This window comes from Aythya ferina (assembly GCF_964211825.1).
Source record: "Aythya ferina genome assembly, chromosome: 11".
In the NCBI taxonomy this organism is placed as follows: Eukaryota; Metazoa; Chordata; class Aves; order Anseriformes; family Anatidae; genus Aythya; species Aythya ferina.
In genome coordinates, this window is record NC_140307.1 from 4,198,629 (window position 1) to 4,223,985 (window position 25,357).

At 40.0% G+C, this 25,357-nt stretch overlaps 3 protein-coding genes across 11 annotated transcripts in view; 2 read left to right on the forward strand and 1 right to left on the reverse strand.

Moving 5' to 3' along the window:
• The window catches only part of IGF1R (insulin like growth factor 1 receptor), a 177,495-nt gene extending 169,939 nt beyond the window's left edge, over positions 1-7,556 (forward strand). For both annotated transcript variants that reach the window (XM_084532536.1, XM_084532535.1), the window contains exon 21: positions 1-7,556. In XM_084532536.1, the coding sequence (XP_084388662.1) occupies positions 1-367 (367 nt within the window). In that variant the 3' untranslated portion in view covers positions 368-7,556.
• On the reverse strand, positions 6,666-24,260 carry PGPEP1L (pyroglutamyl-peptidase I like). 8 transcript variants are annotated; one of them, XM_084532549.1, is made up of 8 exons: positions 23,760-24,260; positions 19,811-19,970; positions 17,127-17,179; positions 11,337-11,453; positions 10,578-10,807; positions 9,497-9,584; positions 7,858-7,914; positions 6,666-6,834 (listed from the first exon to the last, which is right to left on the reverse strand). In XM_084532549.1, the coding sequence occupies exons 2-7, from the start codon at positions 19,839-19,841 to the stop codon at positions 7,885-7,887; spliced, it is 549 nt and encodes a 182-aa protein (XP_084388675.1). In that variant the 5' UTR covers positions 19,842-19,970; positions 23,760-24,260; the 3' UTR covers positions 6,666-6,834; positions 7,858-7,884. The 8 variants fall into 8 exon arrangements, with proteins under 8 accessions (XP_084388675.1, XP_084388674.1, XP_084388668.1 ...); XM_084532548.1 differs by lacking the exon at positions 7,858-7,914; XM_084532542.1 differs by having other exon boundaries at positions 7,858-9,584.
• LOC311442862 (protein FAM169B-like) overlaps positions 23,590-25,357 on the forward strand; it is a 38,781-nt gene continuing 37,013 nt past the window's right edge. Inside the window, exon 1 of the mRNA XM_084532538.1 lies at positions 23,590-23,655. Coding sequence (XP_084388664.1) covers positions 23,622-23,655 — 34 coding nt within the window. The 5' untranslated portion in view covers positions 23,590-23,621. The remainder of the gene's footprint in view (positions 23,656-25,357) is intronic.

A 25,357-nucleotide genomic window follows, 5' to 3' on the forward strand; every position in this document is an offset into this window, starting at 1 on the left:
GTTTGAACTGATGCGCATGTGCTGGCAGTACAACCCGAAAATGAGGCCCTCCTTCCTGGAAATAATCGGGAGCATCAAAGACGAGCTGGATCCAGCGTTCAAAGAGGTCTCCTTCTTCTACAGTGAAGAGAATAAGCCTCCGGATACAGAGGAGCTTGACCTGGAGACTGAAAACATGGAGAGCATTCCTTTAGATCCCTCCTCCACCCTCCAACCCACTGACAAGCACTCAGGACACAAAGCCGAGAACGGCCCAGGCGTGGTGGTCCTTCGGGCCAGCTTCGAGGAGAGACAGCCGTACGCACACATGAACGGGGGACGCAAGAACGAGAGGGCCTTACCGTTGCCCCAGTCTTCGGCCTGCTGATCCTTAGAACCAGAATCTCACAGAAACAAAACACAGAAAAAACACACGTATTGGGGGAAGAAAGAAAGAAAATTACAATATATTCAAAGCCTACTGTACCTCAGTGGATCTTCAGAACTGCCATAGCTGCACTTGGGAGAACCCTTTTTTCAGTAAACAAGTTATCGTTTTTTCTTTTTTCAATATGCAAGCAGATGTTTGTTTCAGTAAAGGACTCCATTCATGGGGCACACAGTTGGCCTTTTAAAACTCTAATGTTAACACTTAATAGCAACAGAAAACTTGAGATCTGATGTCTCTCTCTCTCTTTCTTCTCTCTCTCTCTCTTTCTGTCTCTGTCTTTGCTTCATAATGGGAAACATATCTGCGTGCAAGTTCAACCGTACAGCACTTTTATCAGATCAAAGATATCGCAGGCCAGGTGGCTCCCCAGTACCTTTGCAAGCACCTGCCTAACACTGTAGGTCTTTATTAAAAAACAAAAAAACAAAACAAAAAAACACATACAAAAAAAAAAAAGAAACAAAAAAATAACAAAAACACACACAAAAAAAAAACAAAAAAAAAATTTAAAAAGACTGGATTTTTAATGTTGCTCTTTAATCTTTTTAGGAACACGTAAAAGAATAAAAAAGGGCCATCATTCGTCCAAGGTTGTTACCATTTTCAACGCTGCCAAATTTTGCCAAAAAACTGAACTCTGTTTTTTGTTTTTGTTTTTTTTTGTAGGCATGGAAGGAGCACAGTAATCAACTGCTCTGTTTAAAGGAGATCCTGACCAATAAATTCTATTCAATCATACACTGGTATTTAAAATAAAAACAAAAATCAAATTGTCTAGACCTTTTTTCAAAACTGGACAAAATGTGATTTTTTTCTTGCGATGGAGAAGATAAAAGGGATGGGGTAAAGAAACAGCCCTCTCTCCACTCCTGTCCCCATCCCTATGAATTCTGGACAAAACTGGCAGTGGTGAGCTAAACAAACATGTGCATTTTGTACAAAAAAAAAAATTCAACTGCACGCCAAAAATGAAACATGAAAAACATGAAAAAACCGGCAGAGATCTCCATCGTTGCAGCCTGCCTTCCTTCACAGGCTTGCAAGGAAAAAACACCTATAAAACAAAAATTGGAGAAGACAAAAAAAAGCAGTAACCGGATTCAAGTATATAATGCTTTGTTGACCTTTTCTCTTTATTATTAAGACTTCTCGAAGGGTCTTGCAGTTCTATGTTAGACCATGGATCATTTGCATACACATTGTCTTTTGTGTCACTTTTATAACTTTTTTACGGTTCAGATACTCATCTATATGTCTGTACAGAAAAAAGCTGCTATTTTTTTTGTTCTTTATCTTTGTGGATTTAATCTATGAAAACCTTCAGGTCTGCCCTCCTTCCCTTCCCTTCCTTCCCACTTCAACAGATTTTCTTATGCTTTGTACTATAGTGTGTAACTTTTACTTCTTCCTTCCCAGTAACTGATACCTTTCATATGATTTGCCATGAACTGTTTAATGCCTTTTTATAAATACATTTCCTCCTTTTTTTTTTTTTTTTTTTTTTTTTTTTTTTTTTTTTCCCATTAGTTGTTTTACAACATCTTGGCTGTGTGGGTTACAGGGCTTTTGAGGAGGACATGGAGAAAGAAGGGACACCCTGCGTGGAAACACTCTGGCAGCGGTGTGGTGTTTTTAAAACCCGGTTTTCCTTCCTTCCCACTAACCTCTGCCCAGGCAGCATGCGAGTCTGTTACAGTGCAAGGCATGATACAAACTCAGGTCAGAAAAAAGGTTAAATATTTAGTACATTCTTGTTCAGTGTTTATATTCATTGTTGTACAAGGGTCCTCCCCCTCCTTCCCTCCCTGCTTGTTTTGGTTGTGGCACACATCCACCCACCCATCCCCACACACACTCCCCACACAGACAGACAGACACACACCTTTTTTATTTGTTGGGTACAACAGCAGACGCCAGGCTTTTGGGTCACTGATTTTTAAAATGACTCTTTTAACTCTTCCACCCCACGAGCGAGAGCTGTACCGATTGCAGCTGGCGGTGCCGGGTGTTCTTAGGGTGGCCGTTCACCACCTGGCCCCAGCTCTTCGCCTTCCTGCTGAGGAAGCCCTCGTGGAGGATGCCTTGGGCTGCACTTTGCACCCCTGGTCAAAACAAAATAATGCAACAAAACAGCATGCCATTTCCATGGGGCAGGGTGGAAGCACATAGCTGAGGCCAGTGGCTCGGCTAGCAAACAGCTACGTGTTGGCAGCTATGGAAACCTGTACAAGTCCAAGCCTGTTGCTTAAATCATAGACCAAACCTCAGAACAAAAGAAAATGAGTAAGCTTGTTTGTTCAGTTGCAGAAGCCTTGGTGAAAAGGGAAGGAGGGGGCCATCATCAAGTCTATAACCAAGGAGTCGTACCAGTTGCTCATCTTAGTTACAGCATCTAAGCCTTTGTTTAGCACTGATCCAACCAAATGATGGCAGTGAAGAGGTGGTTCTGGGATGGAAATGTTTAAATCTTTTGAGTAAGAACAAAGAATTAAAATATACTGATTGCTAGTTTTGACTGGAGATTTTAAAAAGTTTGTAGTGCTTTTTGCTTGTGTAGTTTAGGTCCCATTATCTTCTCTTGCCTCTGTCCCATAGTTATTTTTCCCTTTTAAAAATGAAAAAGACAAAAAAGTTAATTAAGAAGGTATTCTATGTAGGATTTTTTATTTATTTTTGTGATATCAGTTTAAATCACTGTAGAGATGCCCCATAATAAATTTAAATACTGAGATAAGGGTTTTTGAGTATGACAGGGGGACAGTTTTTGATTTTTTTCAAACATTTATCTACCTCACTCTTATTTTTTTATATGTGTGTATATAAAAAAAATACATCTCACATTTCTCAGCAGCCAATAAATGCCGTTGATACTGGTAACCTCTCACTCCATAAACCACATGCTCTAGGTTCTGGAGGGGAACAGTCACTGCTCATCACAAAGGGTCACTTCAGAATATTTGCCTCAATTCCAAGGAGCTTGGCCTTTTTGGTCCCAATTTGTTACTATGAGAGAAAACCAAGAGGTGGCTGACTTAAGGTTATTCTAAGGAAACGCGAAGCCATTTTAATGTGTTGTCATGGCATGTTTAAATGAGTGGACAAATAGGTGACCTGATATAAGAACTTTAAATTATGAGTATTTGATCAAATTTGTTATAGAAATGATTTGTTTACAATGTTTGCAGGTCCAGAAGAGTTTCTAGAATAAAGGAATGGACTTTCTATTTGTCCTAAGTCATTCCTGCCAGTCTTTCCTCAGATACCACAAGCACCAAGAAGATACTTGGTTGAATCAGCATTCATTTGGCTCATACAGCAAGCATTGCTTTTTTTTTTTTCTTTTCTTTTTGACCAAAACAGTGAAAAAACCTGCCCTGGGCTGCCTGATGATATTACTACATCAAGTTTACAGCTTTGGATCTTTGCTGCTTCTGTTTAATGAAAGCACTGATTTTTTTTTTCTTTTTTTCTTCAAAACTAACATTGAATTGATTTTTTTTTTTTTTTAATGTGCCAGTAAAACTTCAGTTCCCTTTTCATCCCCCGTTTATATGCTTCGTAACTGTGGATTCTGATGGACCAGCCATCAAATTTTAACTGCCCTCTGACAGCGTGTAACTGGTTTACAGGCACACAGGACTAACACGAGCTTGCCATCAACATGATGTATAATGTTTCTCTTTTTCCAGCTCTGGCAGCTGTTCGTGCAGGTGTTGGTTGTGGTATCTGAATAATGTGGTGCTTGGCTACTTGGAGCTGTACATGGCCTCTTGAATATACAGTCCTGTGGTTAAGTACTACAGGGTTTGTCTTTGGAGGGAGCATTTTTCAAACCCTGAAAAAAAAAAAAATAAGGTTTTACTATGCTGTTTTTGTTTTCCCCCTTTTTTTGAGGTTCTTGTGACCTTTTGGTGTAGTGACTGTTCCCCTCTCTTGCACATATTGATTACCACAACTGGAGATCCTCAGATCTTTCAGCTGGCTAGGAGGGTTTTGTTAAAACTGTCCAAGTTACTGGTTTTTATAATTTTATGTAGGTGGTTTAAAAATGCATTAGGAAGAAACACTAATGACGTAGCACCCATCATGATAAACATTTCAAAAAGCACTTCAATAGAAGACAGTCATGGGACTAAAAGTACGCATGTGTGATGACAGTCAGCTCTCCTGGACCAAACCACCTTCATGATACCATTGTGTTCTGTGTTTGCAATTCAAGCTTAATTACTTTTTTGTTCTGTTTGTTTCCATAGCTTTTTTTTTTGTTGTGTTTTGTGCATTTTGAATAGCTTTATTCACATGGGTTTTTCATGCAGACTTCCCTTGGACAGTAAATCAAGTTGTTTATGCATGTGAACAACTGAGAATTAATGTTGGCTTGATAGAGTCCTAATATGGTTTGTAATGTTGTTCTTCCCTGAGACCACTGGCTTGTCTGGTATGGAAAATTTATTTAGAACTTGAGCTATGTTTGAATAAAGTTAAAGTAATCCAATTTGTTTATAAATTAAAAGCAAAAGCCCACCCAGTCCTGAAAACCAGCATTTTGACAAATGGTACCAAGATGTTCTAATTGCAGTAGGCTAACAAATTGTCATCGCTGTGGGGGAGGCTTTGATTTAGCACTTGGGCCGTTGTTCTCACCTGACTGGCATTGCAAAGCTTCGCAGTGGCACAGAAGGTGGTTTGGTTGCAAAGGAAGGTGGCTCCTATGTAAGCACAGAAGCGTCAGCTGCTCGGTGCTGAGATGCGCTTTCAGGGGAGCGATAAAGTAGACGCAGAAGCCAAGCGTGATGGGAAGTTTGAGGCCAGCCTGTGTCCGCCAAGTCTTTCTCAGCACGATGCCTCTGCTCTGTAAAGCTGGTTCTAAGTGATGTATGATTCCAGGGATGCTCGCACTGATGCTCCTGTTGGTGTTTAGAAACAAGTGAAGCCCGGTTTGCCCAGGACAACTGGTCACCAGACGGAACTGCTCTCAGGTCCTCTGGGAACTGCCGAGGGGTGTTCAGTACAATCTGAGTCTAAGTGAACGACACTCCTGTTGTTGGTATAACTCCATACATATATATCTATATATGCATATAGATATCTGCATATGTATATCTATAATATAGATATATATATTTAAACCCTGTTCATTCCATTAGTGCAAGTAACACTTGTTTCCTGTTGTTCTTATTTTGTTTGTCAACAGCGTGTTTAATCACTGGGCTAAACAACAGTGGAGGAAGGTGCAAGGGATCCACTCCTTACTAACCAGTGATAAAAGCCAGATATTGCAACTTAACCCATGAGTAGTTGTGCAGACAAGACTTTAAGAATGATGTGTAGAAAAAACACAGTGGCCAGGGGTGCTGAAGATACAGAACTGCAAATAGGCAGGAGGGCTTCAAAGGATGCCTCAGTTCAGAGAACTGGTTGCTCAGAGGTGAAAAGCAGCCTCCGATACTGAGTGCAGCCAGGTAAATCAGAATTGAGAAGTATTTGTATGGAGACGTATGAAAACAAAGGATATGGAAATGCGTATTTACAAAGACACAGGGCTTGGCAGAAGTTTGAAGTTGTTTCCTGAGCTTGGTGTGTGGGACAGCAGCAGAGCTCAGATTCTGATCATTGGTACTTGTAAATAAACCTTTTGACTTTCCAGCTGAAGTAGTAAACTCGTTAACAGGAGTTTGATGGTTTTTATTATCGATCTGTATGAATCAGTCTCAACCTACACTTGGTCTGTTTTGCAAGTACCTTAAGACTATCACTAGGTTGTATGCGTGCGTGCGTGTGTGCGTCCATCTTTTTTTGTATGCGTTACGTTGATTAGTAATCCATTAGCATTTTCAATAGGGCTTTAAGTCCAGTAGATTACGGGTAGTCAGTTGACGAAGATCTGGTTTACAAGAACTAATTAAATGTTTCATTGCGTTTTGTAAGTACATAGAATAATTTTATAAAATGTTTGTAGTTTATTAATGCCTAAAATATAATTTAAGGGCACTTTTCTGTGTCTGTGTGGGTGTGTCTGTATGTGATCAGTTTTTTTTTTTTTTGATGGTACCAGTTTACTAGCTAGCTTTACAATATGCCAAAAAGGATTGCTAACTTGTCCAATTCATGGCTCATCCCCCTCCCCTTACCCACCCAAGCTTTGTGTCCCAGTATACAGCGAATGAATAAAGAAGTTGGGGAAATGTTCTGTATCTTCAGTATCCTGGTCTTCCAGAGCCCTCTGGTTGGGGTGGGATCATCTTAACTGGTCATTTCACTTTACTGTCTAGTGCAGTTAACTAAATGGACTACACGAACCTCACTGGTTGGGGAAACAGAACGGGTTTTGCTGCTACGCAGTCTCACTTGTGCTGTTCAGTACCTGCTTAACGGTTGCCAGGTGGTTTGAAGGATACGACTGCCTAAGAGAAAGAGGGAAGACAGTTTTGTAATGACTGTTGAAGAACTATTTGCAGATGTCTCATCGTTCTAAAAGTTTGTATGCAGCCTCTAAAGATACTGAGTACCATTTGAAGCTTTGTTGAAAGAGGCAAAGCAGGGTCCCTATTTATTTTTATTTAAGAATACTGAAGATCCCTTCCCCCCCCCTGAAATTAGACTAACTGCATTTCTGAAGTGTTACGATGATTTAGGTATTGTTTAAAGTCAGCTCTTCTGTTTTCTAAACCAGTGAGGTTTGAGATGAAAGGATTGGCCAGAGTTTGTCTACCTCTGGGACAAAAACAAAACTAGAAAGTGCTAAGGAATGGATGCAGTTGCAAATACAACATTTTCCAAGTTTTCTTGTTTAAATTTTTTTAAGAGAAAATTAAACAATAACATGGCCAATTTATTACATAAAAAAGACTTGCTGTGTATAAATTATTCCTAAAGAAATTCCTGTGTTTATATTAAAATGAATCAGTAGATAAAAAAAAAAAATTCAAAATGTTTTTGTATATTCTGTTGTAAGAATTTATTCCTGTTATTGCGATATACTCGGGATTCTTTACATTATGAAAAGAAGAAACTTTGTCTATTTTGAATGGCTGAAGCTAAGGCTCCTTTAGTTTCTCTTACTCTGCTTTTTTCTAGTAGTTTCAGTACTACATGATTTAAGTTAAATAAAAGAATTCTGTATGCATTTGTCTCTTTCTGAATTTATTGTTCCTTATTGCAGAGCAAGTACAGCTTTAAAAAAAAAGTAGATCTGTTTTTTTTCTGCCCTTTTGGCTGCATTTGATTGAGCAACTCTGAAAAAAAATCTTTGTGGAGGTCAGTACTGCCATTATGTTGTGTTGAAATCTAAAATATTTTAATCCAATGACGCTGAGTTTGTGGGCCCTTTTTCAATGGGACTTTTGGGTCCTGCTTTGCAGTAGGTGGTTTCTTTCAATAAGGGAAGCATTTTTATTTATTTATTCCAAGGAAACCCTTTTATTTACCTCTACAGCAATCCGTAGATGAGGCATTCATCCATCCAGCATGGGGTTACTGGTTTTCTGCAAAGAATGTTGGCAAAGATAGTGGCAAGGAAACTAGTGTTACATCTGACATTTCCAATTCCTCTGACTCTTGTTGTCGAAGTCTTGACTAGGGCACAGTGGTGGCCCAGAGCTTGTTCAGGCGTCTGAGCCCTTAGGTTGTCCTTGGCTGTTGACCTTTTTTACTGACATGACACTTGAGGAAACGAGCTTTTGTTTTCCTTAGAAAAATCCCTGATGCCCATATTAAGGTGCTGCTGTTTCATTCTGCTGACTGGTTTTGAAAATTAACTGCTAGCTTTATGTCATAATTGTCTGTTTTGGTACTAGCAAAATTACTAAGGAGAGCATGCATTGCCATTCTGTGTGTGTTACAGAGGACACTGCAAACCTCTGTCTTCTCCAGCATTAATAGTGCAGTGCTTCTGTATATAGCTGCGTCTGAGACATCGAGGAGCCTGGCTTGGCAGGGGAGAAGCGCAGAAGTGATCTGTCACTGTCTGATCCTGAGTTTTACAACTTGGGATCTCATTTGGTTCCTGTTTTGTAAGAAAGATGATGTGCCATAACGCATTCCACAGCACAGTGCTTCAATGATTGCCTTTCTTGGGACAAGTTAGCTTTTTGATTTTTGATGTATAAATCCCTGAATAGCCATGACCCATTGTACTGAAAGACTGTTGTCTTTGTTCTGTGCTTTGTGGAAGGACTACAGTGTTTTCCTTTGGGACAGATACTGAGAATTTGGGGTAAATGGTGTTTTGGGGCAATTTAAACCCAAATTACTAACAGCATTTCAGTATCTGCCAGATTCTAGCTTTTTATTTGCTTTCTTTTTAAGTCACCCCAGCTCCATGATCTGTTCTTGATGTGAAAACCAGTGTTTACAGCAGGTCTCCAAGAGATGCAGATACCTGAAGAAACCTTCAGATAACCAGACCCCTGTGTGTGTTTTGGTTTCGCCTGTATTTGAAGTTTTTATATGGGCACCTTCTATTAGATGAGATAACTCATCTAATAGAAGGTCCATTGAAGTCCCATTGAGCAGGGATTTAGGACCTCTGAGATCCAGTGCTGCATGTCCTTAGAGCTGCAAGCATGGATCTTGATTCAGTAAATCTGTAGTAATGTTTTTCTGCCCTTCCAAACTAGGATTGAGCGTCCCAAATGTTTCTTGTTTTCTCTGAAATTTTCAAAAAACAAACAAACAAACAAAAAAAACTTAAAAGATTTTAGAAAGCATGTAACAACTTTTAAGTCCACATTCACACACTTTCTTAAATCTGAAGCAACCTTATCATTGTTAGTAATACAAACTATGATTTGTTGTTGTTGTTGTTTTCTCTTAAGCTTTTTACGCCAGAGTAGTTTGTTTTCTGTAAGGAGATTTCGCTAAAAATAACTTGGAATATAAAAATCTTTTATGTAAGGGTTTTAAATAACAATTAAATTTGCTACTTTTAAGAGGTAAGGAATTGCATTCTGAGAAATACTCTTTTTTTCCCTCTCATGATCCATCTTACTCTCTTTCTTCCCTGCACTGTTTTAACATTTCTAAGATAATTGTCTGTAATGCTTTTCCTAGAGAGTCTGCTGTTACCGATTTGGATAATGGAGGCACATGGATGAAAGCTGCTCTTCCATTGCCGTAATACAGAGAAGCGTAATAGGTGTAATCACAGATATACCTGAAATATTAAGAACAAAACAGAAACAGAAACCTGGATTAAGAAATGGTAAACTTTGATTAAATTTAAATATTCTTTAAGTAGCCAAACCATATCTGGTTTATGAAATTATTCAACACATTTGTTTAGTGAGTAAAGGAAATGCTGAAATAAAACAAGCTTGAGAAACAAATATTCCTTATCTGATGATTCAGTTTCTCAGACACTCACCCAGAAGGAACTTTAAAAATAAAAATAAAATCACAAGACATGCATTCTTTTCTAGGTTTCTGTGAGACAAGTCAGATGAGAAAGGTAACACAGCCCCACTGGAACTACAACCATGCCATTACAGTACACTAATAATTATTTTTTTTTTGTGTGGATCATAAAACCACACAGTAATGATGAGATTATTTCTTTTCTTTTTTCTTTTCTTTCCCTTATCACCCTACTTTATAGCTTGGAGACCCAAATCCTGAAAGCACAGGCCAAGATTAAAAATAACAATAATTTTGTTTTGTTTTGTTTTTCTTTTAAATGAAGAAATCTTAATAGAAAATTGCTTCAGTACTACTGCAACACATGATGAGATCACAGACAGTGTTCTAAAGGTACTTGTAATTGTTTTGTTCTTCGGTGTATGTATTTACATTTTGTATCCCTCCCAGTTGGGAAAGATAGATTAAAATCTGCTACTAGTCAGTATTGCTTTCAGACTCTCTAATAGCACAGGTTTACTGGAGTTGGTAATCACAGGGTGTGCTATGTTGAAACTTGTTTCTTTTGGAATTCATAAATCCATGGAAAAAAACATCTACTGACTGTAGTTTTTCACAAAGGCTTCTCTACACAGAATTTAAATTTATCCTAGTTTCATATTATGCCACTTGAAGACCTTGCTTCAAAGTGATTTTAGTTGGAGGAAAAGTTATTGCAAAGATTCTTCAAGGTTAACTGAGCTGGCTGAATTACTTCTGCTTTTACTCTGAGACCCCGATATGCAATGTTTACCTTCCCGCATCTCTGGAAAAGATTATATCAATCCCTTCCACTGAAATGTTTTTCCAGAGAGTCTTCATATTAATTGTAGATTCAATCTTTTCCGGACCATCTAGCATGCAACAGCCACCTTCTGGGTGAAAACCACAAGCATCCATCTCTTTGTAGCCTTTGTTCTTCCCACACTGCTCAAGGATGATGATTGCTTTGGCGGATGAAGCCAGCCCAACATGAACAGTAAGCTGTTTTTTCCCACCGGAGTGAATAACAGGAAATTAAAAATGAGACCTGTTTTTTAAAAACATGTAATGTAATAGTGCCAAGCATTATGTGAAATACTAGCTGCGAGGTAGGGAGTCTTGCTGTAGCTCATGCCTAAAGAAAACTTTGATAAGAGATTATAAATGAGAACAAAATTGTGCTCTGGTTTGTTTTTTTGTTGTGTCTAGTCAACTGGGGACTTCAGTGCTTCAGTACATTTTTTTTTTTTTTTTGCACCATGCAATTTATGGATGATATGGTGGATATTTTTTACTTTGTTCTGCATGCAGTTCTGCTGTTTAAATGGCACAGAGTTTAAACAGCATGCTAATTATTGTGTGCTCCAAAGTTCAGTTTGAAACCTTTATCACTGTTTTAATAGTCACTATCCAGAGTTGTCTGATGCATGTTGTGCAATAATCTTTTAGAAATCTTTTTAAAGATCCACTGAAAATAGTATTATCCAGAAATTAAGAGAAAGATTGCCCAACCTTGTAACTAACTACTCACTAGTGGCTGAAGAGTTGTCCAAATCTTGAGGACTTGCTCCTTTGCTTTTTGGTAAACCACTGGCAGTTCCATGATATGGAGATCTATGGTTTTACCAAGGCCTCTCTTGGACAGCTCCTATAAATACAAAAAAATAAATCAAACAGAAAAAACATGATGGATGTTGGGGATGTAAGAACATTGGATTTCTCACTGTGATAAAAGAAATTGGGCTGCTCAAACTGAGAAAACATATGGAAGAGCATTGTAATGCATTGTTTCCTAGCCCCATTGTTTCCTAATGTCACATCTGTGTTGAGCCACTGTTGTATTTTCCAAAGGGATGCTCAGTGTCCAGTGGGTGGTTTGTGTAATTCTTACTGCTTAGGGACTGGTCCATGGGGAACCATGAAATGCAGGATTTCTCAGAAAAGATCCATGCTGAAAGTATCTATTATGCTTTGATACAGTTAAGAGCTGTTCCTCGTGAAGACCTAGTAGATAAACCTGCGCTTCTGGAGACACAAATGAGGGAGAATTCACATGAGAGAATTCACATTCAGCTGGCTTGAAATGCTTCAGGTAACCTCTGCTGTACTGTCAGTACGAGGTCACATTTAGAAAGGTTTAATTGCGTTTTGGTCTAGAATATGTTTCCCTGGTAAAAGAAGGAAATGTTATTTATTGCGATGTTATCTCTCTGTCATTTAGTTGCAGTTCTGCATAGGATCCTTTCCCAAAGGAAACAAAAATTGTGCTCAGGTTTGAGGTGAAAGAAACAAAGGCATCCTTGAAATCAGCAGGTTGGCCAGATGGTTGGAAGATGTCCTGGAGAATAGTCAGGGATGAATGGCATGTGGAAACAACTTGAAATTGTTTTGTCAGTGGAACAAGGCATAGGACTCTAAGTAGAAGGTAGAATACTTGCAGTGGCAGGATGCAGAAAGAATGCGTCTGAGGCAGAAAGTGGTCCCAGAGAAGGAAAATGGTGGTTGAAAATTCCTGTTGCATCCTAGTAGACCGCTTCCAAAGGAGGGTACAGATTTTGTGAGCTTCTAAGGAGGACGTAGGCAAGAAGGCAGTAGCAGCAGTATCTGATTAGACCGAAAAATTTGTAACTTTTTTGTCCATGTCATTGTTTCCTCAAGCTTCCCTTTCTTACTAGGGATACTTGTGCGGATGGGGCCCACAGTTCTAAGCTGTGTTAACTGGGAAGTTTGCCCTTCAACGCTGACTTCCTATATAAACTGTTCCAATTTTCTTGTCAGCGGAAACATTGATTAGCTGTGCTCAATAAACTATTTGACACAAGCAAGGAAACAATGCCTGCAGGGAAGTAAACACATCTAGAGAACACTGCCAGCCTTTTTTCCTCTGGGCGCTGACAGTCTTTGAGAGGCCATTGCATCATCTTGCTTAAGAATGCTGTACTGTGTCTTAGCTTCCAAAAAAGAAAACCCCAGCTGGTTCACAATTAGCATTTTATTTTCTCAAACATCTTTAATTTTAACATTTAATGAGATTCTTCCTTTTTAACTGTAAGGCTTAAAGTACTTGACTATCCATAACTTCGGTACAGAATTTGGAGATGAGAGGAGTTGTTAGGCTATTCTCCTCTTGCGCTGTCTGGACTGACATTCTGTTGTCACCATTTGTGACAGGAAAAACGCAGGAATACTTTTTGTGCAGAACAAAATCAGAAGCTGGCCGGTAGCCCAGAGCTGGGAATTTGTGTCAAAGACAGATAGTTTGCTTCATCCCACGAAATTCCAGCATGTTGTCAATAATGTATACTACTCTGTTGTCTAGGAATCCTAACCACGGGCTTGCACACCATTACACCAGATGTTGTGCAAACGAAACAACAAAAATGGCGAAGGCTAAGACAAGGAACAACATGAATATTTTTTGCATTTAAGGTGAAAGACGGAAGATGGTTAGAGAGGAATACTGGATCTGGAAACTAAAGAGCTCACAGTGGTGAATTAATTCAGTGAACGAGTGTGTCTGTTGTAACTGAAACAGAAGAGGAAATGTTGAGGGATGACAAGTTTTGGAGGACATTTTTGTGTGGGAAAAGTGGTTGAAAAGAAAGCATAAAGGTTTGTTGTTGTTGTTGGATTTTTTTTTTTCTAAAAGGGAAATGGAATCCAGCATTATCAGCTGACAACCTGGAGTGATGGTGAGTTGTGATCATAGCCCCAATTCAGAGGAGCTCTGGCCCACATCCCTGTGTACCCCTCTCCAAACAGAGGTGATTTGCACAGAACAGCAGAGCTCAGAAGCAGTGGTTGTGTGTCACGCTGGGTGTTACAAGCTACCTAAACTTTTAGAAAACTCCAGGAAATTTCAGAGCTTGCTTGAGTTTCCACTGATTTGGGTTGCCTGGAAGTCGGGGGGTGGAGGGTTATGTTGTGTGTGTTAATTTTGTGAACGCTACTCGAAAAGGCATGTGTTGGTGCAGAAAGAAAAACACAAATATCCGTTGACCCAGTCAGTCTGCAATCATGTTGCAAAGGTTTTTTTTGGTTGCAGGTTTAGTTTGTGTTTTGTTTTGTTTTGTTTTACTCCTGTAGATACCTCTTTAAAGCTTCAGGGATGTAAGAAAGTTTCAGAACAGCAATGGAGGAGCTGAATAGCAATGTCTTAGTTTCACAGATGATGAAACTAAAGCAGAGAGGGAGCGAGAGAGATTAAATGACAAATTTCCAAAGACCACATGGCCAGTGGCAGGATGAAAAACTGCGCTCAGAGATCTGATCCTCATCTCCTGATAGCAAACATAGTTCCCAGAAGCAGTTGGAAATGTGACCTGTTCTTTGCACTAACAGTTTAATTGCTGTGAATGTTGTCACTCAACTTGCATTTGTGCCCTATTAACTGGGGACTTTGACCTTGGTGGTAGATTGTCCTGCTAGGCTATTTTAGCTGCCAACTACCAGACAGGAGTTTCTGGAGGACACACAGAAACAGGGACAGATCAAGGGGTACCAGGTGGGACCACCAGGCTGTAACACAGAATAAACAGTTCAGGGAATCTGAGATTCCGAGGGTCCCATGTGGTGCTGAAGAGCACATCATAATATCTCAGTGCGGTCTGTCTGCAAACGTGGAGTAAATGCTTGGTGGTGTTTTCCTCTAGGGAGACTGCTCTGTGCTTCAAGAGTTAAAAGTGCTGCTGGTGGAGATTTCATGCATATTTTAGGAGGGTATTTCAGGTGAATGGACTTATGAGAACCATGAAAAACTTAGTGAGACAGGTTTCTGGAAGAGAAGCTGTGCTTCTAGTGCTAGACAACCATGTTGGGCCATGTGACAGCGTCTATAAAAGCTCTGAAGCTTTTCTCAATGACCCTGAATTGACAGGTTCACCTGTACTTTCAGATCCTTTTGATTCTCCTTTTCCCTAAACACTCAAGAGGGGCACTTGCTAAGGAATGAGAGAGCTCTATAGATGTGATGCTGATGGATGCCCTCTGTGCAAGGCTTCCTGTGCTGCGAAGAGAACTTGGGTTAATGCAAACATAGCAGGGTACGCCTCGCATGCTTTGAATATTTTATTTCCATGTTACAAAAGAGGCAAGGTACATAGCATCAATAAGAACTCCAAGAACTCAGAACAAATGCTCTTTCTAAACCAGTAGAAACGGAGATTGGTAAAGTCTTATTAACACTTATCATCTGGTTCTTGGAGATACCAGAAAATGGAAATTGGCTTTTCCACCAAATCTGAGGTAGTAAATAGTTAATTTTTAAGAGAAACAACATAGCACAACTATTTTTTGGAGTGCCCAGTGAAGGGGCGTGGAAGGAATGCAACTATTGGAATGGCCGTGTGCTCACTGGGTCAGTCTCTGATCCATCCTACAGCAAGAAAAGAGCTTCCGGAAAATCGCTGATCCCATCAGCAAGGTGGAGAGTGAAAAAGCATCTTACAATGGAGCTGGTAACAGTGATTTTAAGGAAGAATATGAGTGTAAGAGTGAGTGTTTCTCACAAAAGTGAAGCCATTGTTCTTTGGCAAAGGCTCCATTCCTAAAGGCATGGAGGGTAAGGCTGTACTTTGACTTAGGATTCTAGGGCTCCCAATACACGTACTTCTACAGGAGTTGAGGTGCTTTTAGTGTAAGTACCTGCCTGGGATATGAAGTCTTAAGACAACAGATATCAGTGTTGCAACATCACCGAGACTACAGTGGTATCCTGGCTTTCGATAAGGGTCAATTCATTTTGAGCTACTAATTAGGATAGTTCTGGATAATGCTACACAACCATTAAGCCTGCATAATCCCATTCAGTAGCTCTGGCCTGACTGCTCAGAGCTTCCTTGATGACGATTATGAGTGTACTCTTGCTTAATTCTCAGAAAAGAGACTCAGCAGGAGGGCTTTATGTCACTTTAGTGATCCATGCAGGATCCACAAGCCAAGTCTACATTTTGCTATCTTTAATATCTGTGCATGAGCTTCCTGAAGACCATTGGACTACTCATGTGAACAAGCCCAATGAACAATACCATGAGATTGCTATTTAGTATGGAAAAGCCTATCAAAATTCAAAGTACTTCCAGATTTGTAGCAAATTTCCCTGAATTGTCTGGATTAACTACCTTTGCCAGGGAATAGGAAACCAAAGCAGCATGACCAGCATGAATAAAAATTAATTCCACACAGAGGGTGTCACACCAGAGGGAAATGGATTCGTTATCCTCCATACACAAGGACTGACATCTGTTTCATTATGGAATGCTGTAGTCCATGTTATATAACTTCCTGGCATAGCAAGTGCATGGCATTGTTACAGAAAACTCATCTCATCAGTGCGTTTTGGCTTTAGGCTGTTTTGCTTGCAGATAAAGAACATGTTTTATTTTCAATGAGAAGCGGATGATATTGCGTCCAAAATTAGAACCAATAGGAATCAGGAGATAATGAATACAAACATTGTCAACTGACAAATATTTGTGGTTTAGGGCACATGTCAAGTTGAAGTTGAGATAATTTATGGGTCTTGTGTGATGGCTGGGGTGTGGAAAGGTATAACAGAAGTATTTTTGTTTCTTGTTAGCCCACAGGGATAACATCCCTCATGACTTTGAGTGGATAATAGATCTATTCTTCCAAACACCAAGTTCTACTCAGTGTTCCTATCCCAGCAAAGCTAGAATAGAAAATCTGTATGGGTTGGTGGAGTTGCTATAGCTTTGCTCTTTGGAAAAAGTTACTAGTTCCTTGTTTTTTCATCATTTTGGCTTGACTGCACTTCACTTTGAAGACAGATCCTCAGTAGCTGTCACCAAAAATTGTAATACAGTCATAGTCCTGTAGGGTCATTATCTTTCTGTCACCACTAGTACTTTCTTATAGCTGCCTTTTTCATTCCAGTCTCCTGATGAATTTAAATATTTACAGCCTTATTTCAGTTCCCCTAATAGACTATACGCCCCTCAGGCTACGCTTGTATGAGAAGGAATTCACCTTAGACGTGATAAAATGCATTGTGGTATGGAATGGCCTGTTTACAGAAGAGAGAGATAAACTGTGGCATTAGTTGCAGATAAGGCACCATTCCCAAGGGAAAAAAAAATCCTAAATGTTTTAAATAATATTTTGGAAAAAAAAATCTTCCAAATTATTTTAACTTAATTATTCTCTTCCCTCCATGTTGGGGGGTCTTTTCTAAGAGGCACAATTCTATTTAATAAGACATGAGAAGTAAGTTTCTAGAAGGGAGTAGAAAGGCTTGAAACAGTTTATGGTTGGATCGCCACAAAATATTGGATCACCTCCCTCCCTTTCTTGTTATGCTTACCTTCACTGCTTCCCAGCTAGAATTAACCAGGTGTTGTCTAAAGGGACCAAAACCTGGGAAGGAAAAAAGATGCTTTTAACCTATGTTTGCACTGCAAGTTTAGATTCAATGTGACATGTAGGTGACATTAGGTGACATGTATGCACCCACATTTTGTTCTTTGTTATAATATTTTTGTTTATGGAGGTTGCCATTTGCTTAAGATAGTATTTTTTCCCTTTATAACATTTACAGGAATAGCATTTTTATTTTTATATGTGCTGACATAAGAGCTAATCCCACAATCTTAATTCATGTCAAGGCTTCCTTATGCGATGTCCTTAACTGAAGTTGGGAGATGTACTGGAGCCAGTGTAAGTGATGATTTGGGTGATGATGATATCATCTGCTGCAGAAATACCACTCTTAAATGAACTGGTGTCAAATACTCCTAGGTCACTGTCAACATACTATTCTTATTGTTAAGGCTCGTGAAGATGAAGGCATGCATGTTTGAAAGAGTAAAATTGGATTTTATTTGTAATTTTTTTTTTTTAATCCCAGGTAACAGAAAATTAAGTTTTCCATCAGGGAAAATGTGCTTTTTGTGGTACTGGACAAAATCTTTCATCACTTGTTCTCCACAGGAAAAGAAAGGGGGAAAGGGGAAAGGACTCTTTGAATCCAAAGTACTAGATTTAATTTTACAAGATTCTTGAATAGAAAGAAAAAAAAAATCATTTTGACCTAGATGGGCATTTTATCATTAAAGAGTTTGATGGAATACTCCCACAATCTTTATTAATCTCAATTACTGTTCTCAGTCCATTGTGTTGGCAAGTCTTTGATAGTGGGTGGCGGGAAAACTGTTTTGTGAGATGGTTTTAATGCTTCACTTTTTAAATATTTAAAAATCTACAAATGGACAAATAAATACTTACAGCATATGATTGCTGTTTTGCATGTTGAAAGTTACTTGTACATGGGAACAATTAAGCCTAAATGTAGGTTTATGACAGCTTTAATAATTAATGGTAGATTTTAAGCATTTCTTAATTTGTTGATACTTATTTCGTAACTGTTCACTATTTTCTCTTTAATATTATGAAAAGCCTGATGGTGCTAATACTTTTGCCAATGATTTCCTCAGGCTTAAGTTTGTACTAGGGGGAGGAGAGGGAATAGGGGAAATAGCATGCATTTCACATTCACAGGGAACAAAAAATATCTGACTAGTCCCACTCCACTTTCAGAGGGAAATTAGGGGGACACTCACTTCATTCTGAAGCTGTTGTGCATGCTTGTGTACCTGTGTGCGTGTGGAACAGTAGAATTGTAATACAGTTATTAAATAGCTCACAAATCCATGCATCTCAGCCGTGGCCTTAAGAAACTGCCATTTGGGATAAAATTGTTCTACAAAAAGAAATGAGTAAATGTAGGAGAGTTGTACAGTACTGACATACCTGCAACAACTTCAAGAGCTAACTGGCTCAATATTATTAGGCACTATATAACAAACTGGGCTCGGTGCCAGCAGGTTTATATTATGAGCAGGTGAAAATGTGACAGAGGCATGCTGTGATAATCTCTGTAATAGCTTAAAGATGCACCTGTGTCTCTAATGGGACACACTAGTCTGAAACCATTTGAATGAGTATAATTTCTGCACCTAAATGGCTATGTAAGGAGAGGAAGAAAATATAAGGTGCTAAAGAAGTGTGCCCATCAAAGTTATATGCTATAAATATCATAGGAGAGAGCCAGGTTGGCAGCCTTTTAAGAGGTTAGCAAATACCTCTTGCTCTCTTCTGTACTCCCATTCATTTCAACTGCAGTTGTTTGGAGCAAGCCAAACTAGTTCTGCTCATCTTGGAGCCATTAAAAAAAAAAAAAAAGTGTTTAATTGAAAACAGCAAGATGCAGATCTCTTTGATGTAGCTTCAACCTCATTCCTACGTCCTCAGATGACCCACACTGGAAAATTATCCAGCAACTCACATGTCAAGATATGTGTAATGATTGCCTTTAAATGAGCCAGTGGCAATGAGAGGAATAGTGAGCAGCAGCATTCCTTAAGAGCTTTAACCTTTTAAAAAACTCAGAAGTCTCTAGCTGGTGTTTCTGTCACTGTAATTCAGCAGCAGCCATAGCCAGCAAGAGAAAGAGAAATTCTGTCCCTTGTGCTGCACGTTCAGGCATGTTCTTTTGATATATTTAATTTAATGGTCTAGTTTAGTGGTGATGAGGCAGCATCTCCTGTTTAAATTTCCCTTACCTTGCCATGAATCTGAGACCCTGAAACTTGCCATGTGTTGCTCTAATTCTGGACGCTGACTATGTGACATTGTGATGCAACCTGGTTTTGTTGCTTTAGAGCTCCTTTTGGGTAAGCTTTATCTAATGCTAGCCTGCACTGCCTTGAGCTACATGGTTTGGATCAGAGCGAATGTCAACAAAAATTAAAACACAGAGAGAGTGAACAACAAACCAAACTGGATGGCAGTGAAGAGGGCATACTGCAGCCTGTTTCTTCTGACATATATCTGTTTTTCTTAAGAAGGCACCGTAGTAAGTTATTTTCCATGTGTAATTGTTAGTATGACCATTTGCTACTGTTTTTCCCTCCAGGGAACTGTTTATGACAGAGATCAAGTGTGTGAGCATACTATCTCTAGCTAAAAGAAGAAAATAAAAAATCTTACCAGTTACAACCACAGTGGATTTCGAATCCATGCTCCAAAAGGTGAAATCTTGTTGTCTCTCACTTCCAAAGAACGGTATCACAATTCATGCATCTGTGGCAGACTTCCTCACTTGGGGCATCTATTTTTTGATTCAAGCTGTTCAGAAGCACGCACATTTCTATGGGATGAAGAAAAAGGTTTCATAAAGCTGAGACATGTTAGGATTCACCTTACATGGATAGTTTGTGATCTATGTAACTTTCAAAACAAATTGTTACGTTTCATTATTAGAGATAGAAGCCTGGCTGATTGGGACTGCACCAAATGTCGTTTCCTGTTACCAGGCAAGCAACAGCAGTATTTGGGGAAGAACAAAGAAGTCTTAAAGAAACTTTTTGAAAAATATCCTGCAATATCAGAAACTTGTTTATATACAAGTATGCAAAAGTAATTAAATCAATTTTATCGTATGTCTGTGAATACTGTGTTTTCAGCACAGCTGTAATCCACTTTAATTGTGAACAATTCATTAGCTACAAACATTTATCTGTCCATTTCCACTGTCTTTGTGCCTCTTTCTTACCACCTATAAATACAGAGAGGCAACTCTTCTGTTTTTCCTCCTAGCACTTACCTAATTTACTAGTCTTGAGCTTTATCTTATGCCTTTTATTAAATACTTCAAGCATCTAACACTTTTAAAAATAAACAGGAAAATATTCATTTGCTAAAGCAAAACATTTACTTGGTAATAACATCCCATGGACAATATATTACAAAATTTCTCTTCAACATAAAAGGTCAAAGGAACCCTAGAAGGTGGGTTATAACTTGTTGAAACTGGGGAGCTTAATTGTCTGTCTTCATTAACTGAAGTGCAAGAACCAATAGGGGGCCTGAAATCAAAACATATGCACATTGTCACTGCCCAAAACAAAAGCATATGAAAGTCCTCTCGGGAATTATAACTATGTGGGCAGAGGGTTTTGCTGGGTCTTGTTTTGAGTAGGAAGTGTATGCGTGTGTGTGAGAGAGAGAGGAGAAATAAACTAAGAATAGAAAGCCACTATATAGTCTCAAGAGAGATGGTAATTATGAGACCTTAAGAAAAAAATGCCTGAAGAAATCTCTTGGATTGGGTGGTGGCTGAGCAAAGTTTGGAGCTATGAGCTGCTTCTGTCATCTGAATCCTCCTGCGCTGAGAGAGAGAAATTTGTGGATTCTTTTAAATAAAATGACCCTGATTATACCGCCCATGTCTCTTCCTGACTAATACAACTTGCAAAACTCACTTTTGCTAGCCACTGAGGCTGAAGGAGCAGCTAATACAGTATATGTGAAGAACTCTGCAGTTTTAAATAATGCCAAATTTGATGCAACCTTCAGTGAATTGTACCTACAATGCTGTAGCCTTTCATTCCCCTAGGTCAATTAAGATTTTTACCAATTATTTTCAGTGTTACTGGTTACTAAAACTTCTCCTGTGATACTGAACAGGACAATGACATACCAGTCCTCACAGTTATTTCAGATGTACTTTCTTTTTAAATAGATATCGGTAAATTAAAAAAAAAATAATAATCTAAGTTTACCTTGTATAGGGAGGTCTAATGAACAAAGCATATGCAAGGAATAAAACAGGATTTAAGACCTACAGTTGCTTAATTAATTTCCTACACAAGAAATTATGAATGCGTTCTGTTTGTGACATTATAGTAGCTTTATAGACATATGGAGGGTATTGGTTGAATGCTGGGAAACACAAGGCATTTTATTAGATGTTCTTGCATGGTATAGATATGTCTGTTAGATCCATAGACTCTGAAATAACTGAAATCAAAGCTACTCTTTAAATTTTTGAGAAACTACGAGTGTAGCTTTACTATTAGCACTCACACACATATATGTATTCATAACATACGGATACTTGAGGTTGGTGCAAATTTTTCTCCCTCTTTTACAATTAAGAAACTGAGCCCTGGCTATTCGAAGGCAAATCACAAACACAGCTGACTCAGCCATAACTAACACTGGTTGTTTTTCCTCCTGCTGTATACAAACGTGATTGGCATAGCACTCATTTTGGGGCAAAAAGAAATGGACACAACTCAACCACGAAAGCCAACGTTATCGCTTTGAACACTTTACCGTACAGTTGCCTGATACGTTTAAAAAGGTTTTGAGCTGCTAAGAGGAAAAGGTATTTTCTGTAAATGCACTCTCACCACATTGCAGAAGTACCAGAATACTGCTCAAATAGCTCTTTAGTGGTGAAGGTAACAAGAACTGAATACGGCCCTTCATTTAGAAACAGCTCTTCAAATTTTATCCCTTTTATTATTACTTACATATAGATTTTTTATTTCTTGCTATTGGCAAGAACGAACCAACATGTTAAACTGTTAAGTGGAAGTGTTTAATATATTCCAAATTTATCTCAGCCGTCCAACGTTTAATGAGAGGAGGGAGAAATCAAGCTGTTACGCTATTTAACACTAAACTATAATGGGACTTTAAGTAGAAATTTCAGCATCTAGCACTTTACATTTCTTTTGCATTCAATAAAAATAAATGATCCTCAGGGAAGACCAAAGATGGCATACTGGTAGGTGGAATATAACGTCACAAGAAGAGAAGAGATAAACATTTTGGTGTAAAGTTTGCTATTTCCTATAGACCATTGGTCTATATGATGATGAAACCTCTGGGCTGAGAACAACGTGCATGATACTCAGGGAATGCTGGAAGGTGCAAAGCTTCAAGTGATCACAAGAATGTGAAGAAACTCACTGATGTGCTGTGAGGTGGTTGTGTGACATTGGCTTCTCTGAGAGTGCCTGTGCATGTGCTGAAATTGTGTTGCCCTATTGTGGAGAGAAAAATTGCTTTGCCTTGTTGAGGAAAGAAAATACAAGTCTTTGTTACCATGTTTTTAAAAATATTTGAAGGGAAGATCAACCCTGTGGAGTTTTCTTTTAAATGCTGACAGGGAGCAGAGCGTGTAGCAGCAATGAGAGGCACTTAAAGCACCTTCCTGAAGTGTTGTGTCCGATGGACTGAAACCAGTGGTGTTCCCCAACAGTAAGCCCAAAAGAAAGCATGCTTGTTTCTATGCAAATGTACTATTATTTCCATGTACTTCCCCCCCCCCCCCCACTATTTTTTTACTTTGATACGTGTGCTAGCTATTTTAGAAATAATTAAGCAATCAGACAATCTCGGTAGGAAGGCTCCCAGGAGTCAACACCTGCATTCTGTTTTCTAATTTTGACAACTGTGCATTCTTTTTCATATTCCTACCTCTACTTTAGTTCTTAATATCGAGCAGCAGGTGAGATTTTTCAAAAGCCCCTTTCACATGACTGAAGATCACTGCGGTACACGCCTGAACAATGCCATAAAAAACATCATTTTTGCACCTCACTATTCCCAGCGCTTAACGAACCCGGCATTAGCCCTATCGTTTGTCATCCTGGACCTTTTAAGTGAAGAATTTAGAACTCTTATTCAGCATTTTTTAACGCTGAAGTGCGATGCTTGCCTGGTGCTTGCACTGGGGGGAGGACAGGAGCTGCTCCTTAGCCCACCACCACCTTGCCCTGCGTTTGGAGCCACCTTCTCACCCTTTTTAGCCTTCCCTCCTAGAGAAGCGGCGCCAGGGTTAGGCTTTACCACAACCTCCGCTCTTTGTTCCCCTCCGGCCACCTCTCGCCTCAGCCCGGCCGCGGCCCCTCGCGTCCCGCCCTCAGCGCCTCGCCGCCATCCCCCCGCGGGCCGGGGCCGGGGCCGGGGGCGGGCCGGGCGGCCGGAGCCCGCCTCCGAGGCACTGATGGAGGCCAAGGGAGGAGGACGAGCAGCCGCTGGTAAGAGGGGAGGGAGAGAGCGCTCGCCCGCGGCTTCGCCTCCTTCCCCCGCCGGCCCCTCGTCCCGTCTCTCCCCTCACGTCCCCCCCGGGCCGGCTGCTCACCCGCCGGGCGCCTCCTCCTCCTCCTCCTGTGAGGGGCCGCCGGGCGCCCCCCGCCGCCACGAAATGGCGGCGTCTCCTCAGCGCCCGCCTCGGGGCGCTGCCGAAGCGGCCAACGTGCCGCCCCGGCCCCGTCACCGACACCTCAGTGCCCTCCTCGCCCTCGGGCACGGCCGGGCGAGCTTCTCGTGGCCGTGTTCCCAACTCGCAGTTTTCCACGGGGCGGCTGAGGTGAGGAGGTGCCCCCGGGGTGGTCCCGTCCGACGCCCTCCTCAAAGCGGGTCTAACAGAGCAAGTCCCTGAAGTTTTTCTTTTTCTCCCTTTCCCAGGCGCACAAGGAGCTTCTCCAGTTTTTTTTAGGGTAGCCCAAACCCGCCTTGAAGCAGAGAGGAGCTGGCCCCGCAATTTCTGTCAGCTTTGGTTCAGCGGGTGGTGCTGGTAAAATGGCGCAGCTTGTGTGCGTGTGGAGGCACAGGTGCATTGGCCTGTGACCTTAATGGTGAGGTACTGGAGAACTAATAAAGAGCAGAGGCAGTGCTGTGTAAACATACTTCTACATCTGTGAGGCCAAATTGCAGAGGAGATGTTAAAGTGTTTACTCAGACTGAGTTACAACACGGTTTCGGGGACGAAAGGAGCAGTAAACACATTGTGTCTTGACCACCACGAAATAATTTGCTGCATTATTTTGGTGTAGAGAGGAGGTATAAAAGGCTTTCTATGTTGCCCTTGGTTACTTAAGAAAGGGTATTCAGTAAATACTTGCTTTGTTGATCGTGAGATGATTGTAGAACAAAAAATACACGGTTTCTAATGGTTAATTTTGGGGGGAGAGAAAAACCATCTGCTTTCAGCACAAGTTAATCTACTGGTGGTTTTGGCCATAGCTAAAGAGCTTCTCTGCCCCGTGTGGGCCAACAGAGAACTTGCAATTCGTTATGAGGTGGAACATGGCTTTGACATGAGTAGACACTGTGTTCCCAAAAGACAACGCTCCTGGTGCTTGGTATGGGAGCTTATTTTAGGACAGGTGAATCTTCTGCACATGCTCTATCATGGATTTCCAAGGCAGTCTGGCATGTGTAGTGTTCCTGGTTTATATTTGACTAGGAGCACTTCCAAGAATCTCTGTTCATGCACTTGTTTGGATAAGGGCCCGTTGCATCACCTCAGTTAGCTTTTGCACTGCTTTCCCTCCTGCTCTGTTTTTATGCTCTTCTTTCTTAATTTGTCACGCTAGCAGGTAAATGGAGAGAAAGTGAATTTATCTTCTGAAACGCATTTTAAGTTGCTGCCATTTATCTAAAGCACCTACTTCATCCCCTTCAGTAAAATAATGATGTTGTTCATTAGTTCCTCTAACTGCTGATGGCTAAATGCACTGTAGTCAGATGGCTCTATTTTTTCCCTCTTATCAGCCACTTCTGAAAGTCAAACATTGGTAATAATCCTTTTTTCTTTCTTTTTTTTTTTTTTTTTTTTAATACTCTTAATTCTGCTGATGTTTTTAAATAACATATCTCTAGATGAATGAGCCTCATTTTTTCATGTCCAGGCAAATGTACTGTTGGGCACTTCAGGTTCTGTCAACATTTTTTCCC

Excerpts from the sequence above, each read along its gene's own strand:
- PGPEP1L (XM_084532542.1), bottom strand. The coding sequence starts at position 19,841 with ATGGATTCGAAATCCACTGTGGTTGTAACTG. Across the intron at positions 11,454-17,126 it reads CTAGCTGGGAAGCAGTGAAG|GAGCTGTCCAAGAGAGGCCT; the intron begins GTAAGCATAACA and ends TTGTATTTATAG. Across the intron at positions 9,585-10,577 it reads TTTTCCAGAGATGCGGGAAG|GTATATCTGTGATTACACCT; the intron begins GTAAACATTGCA and ends TTAATATTTCAG.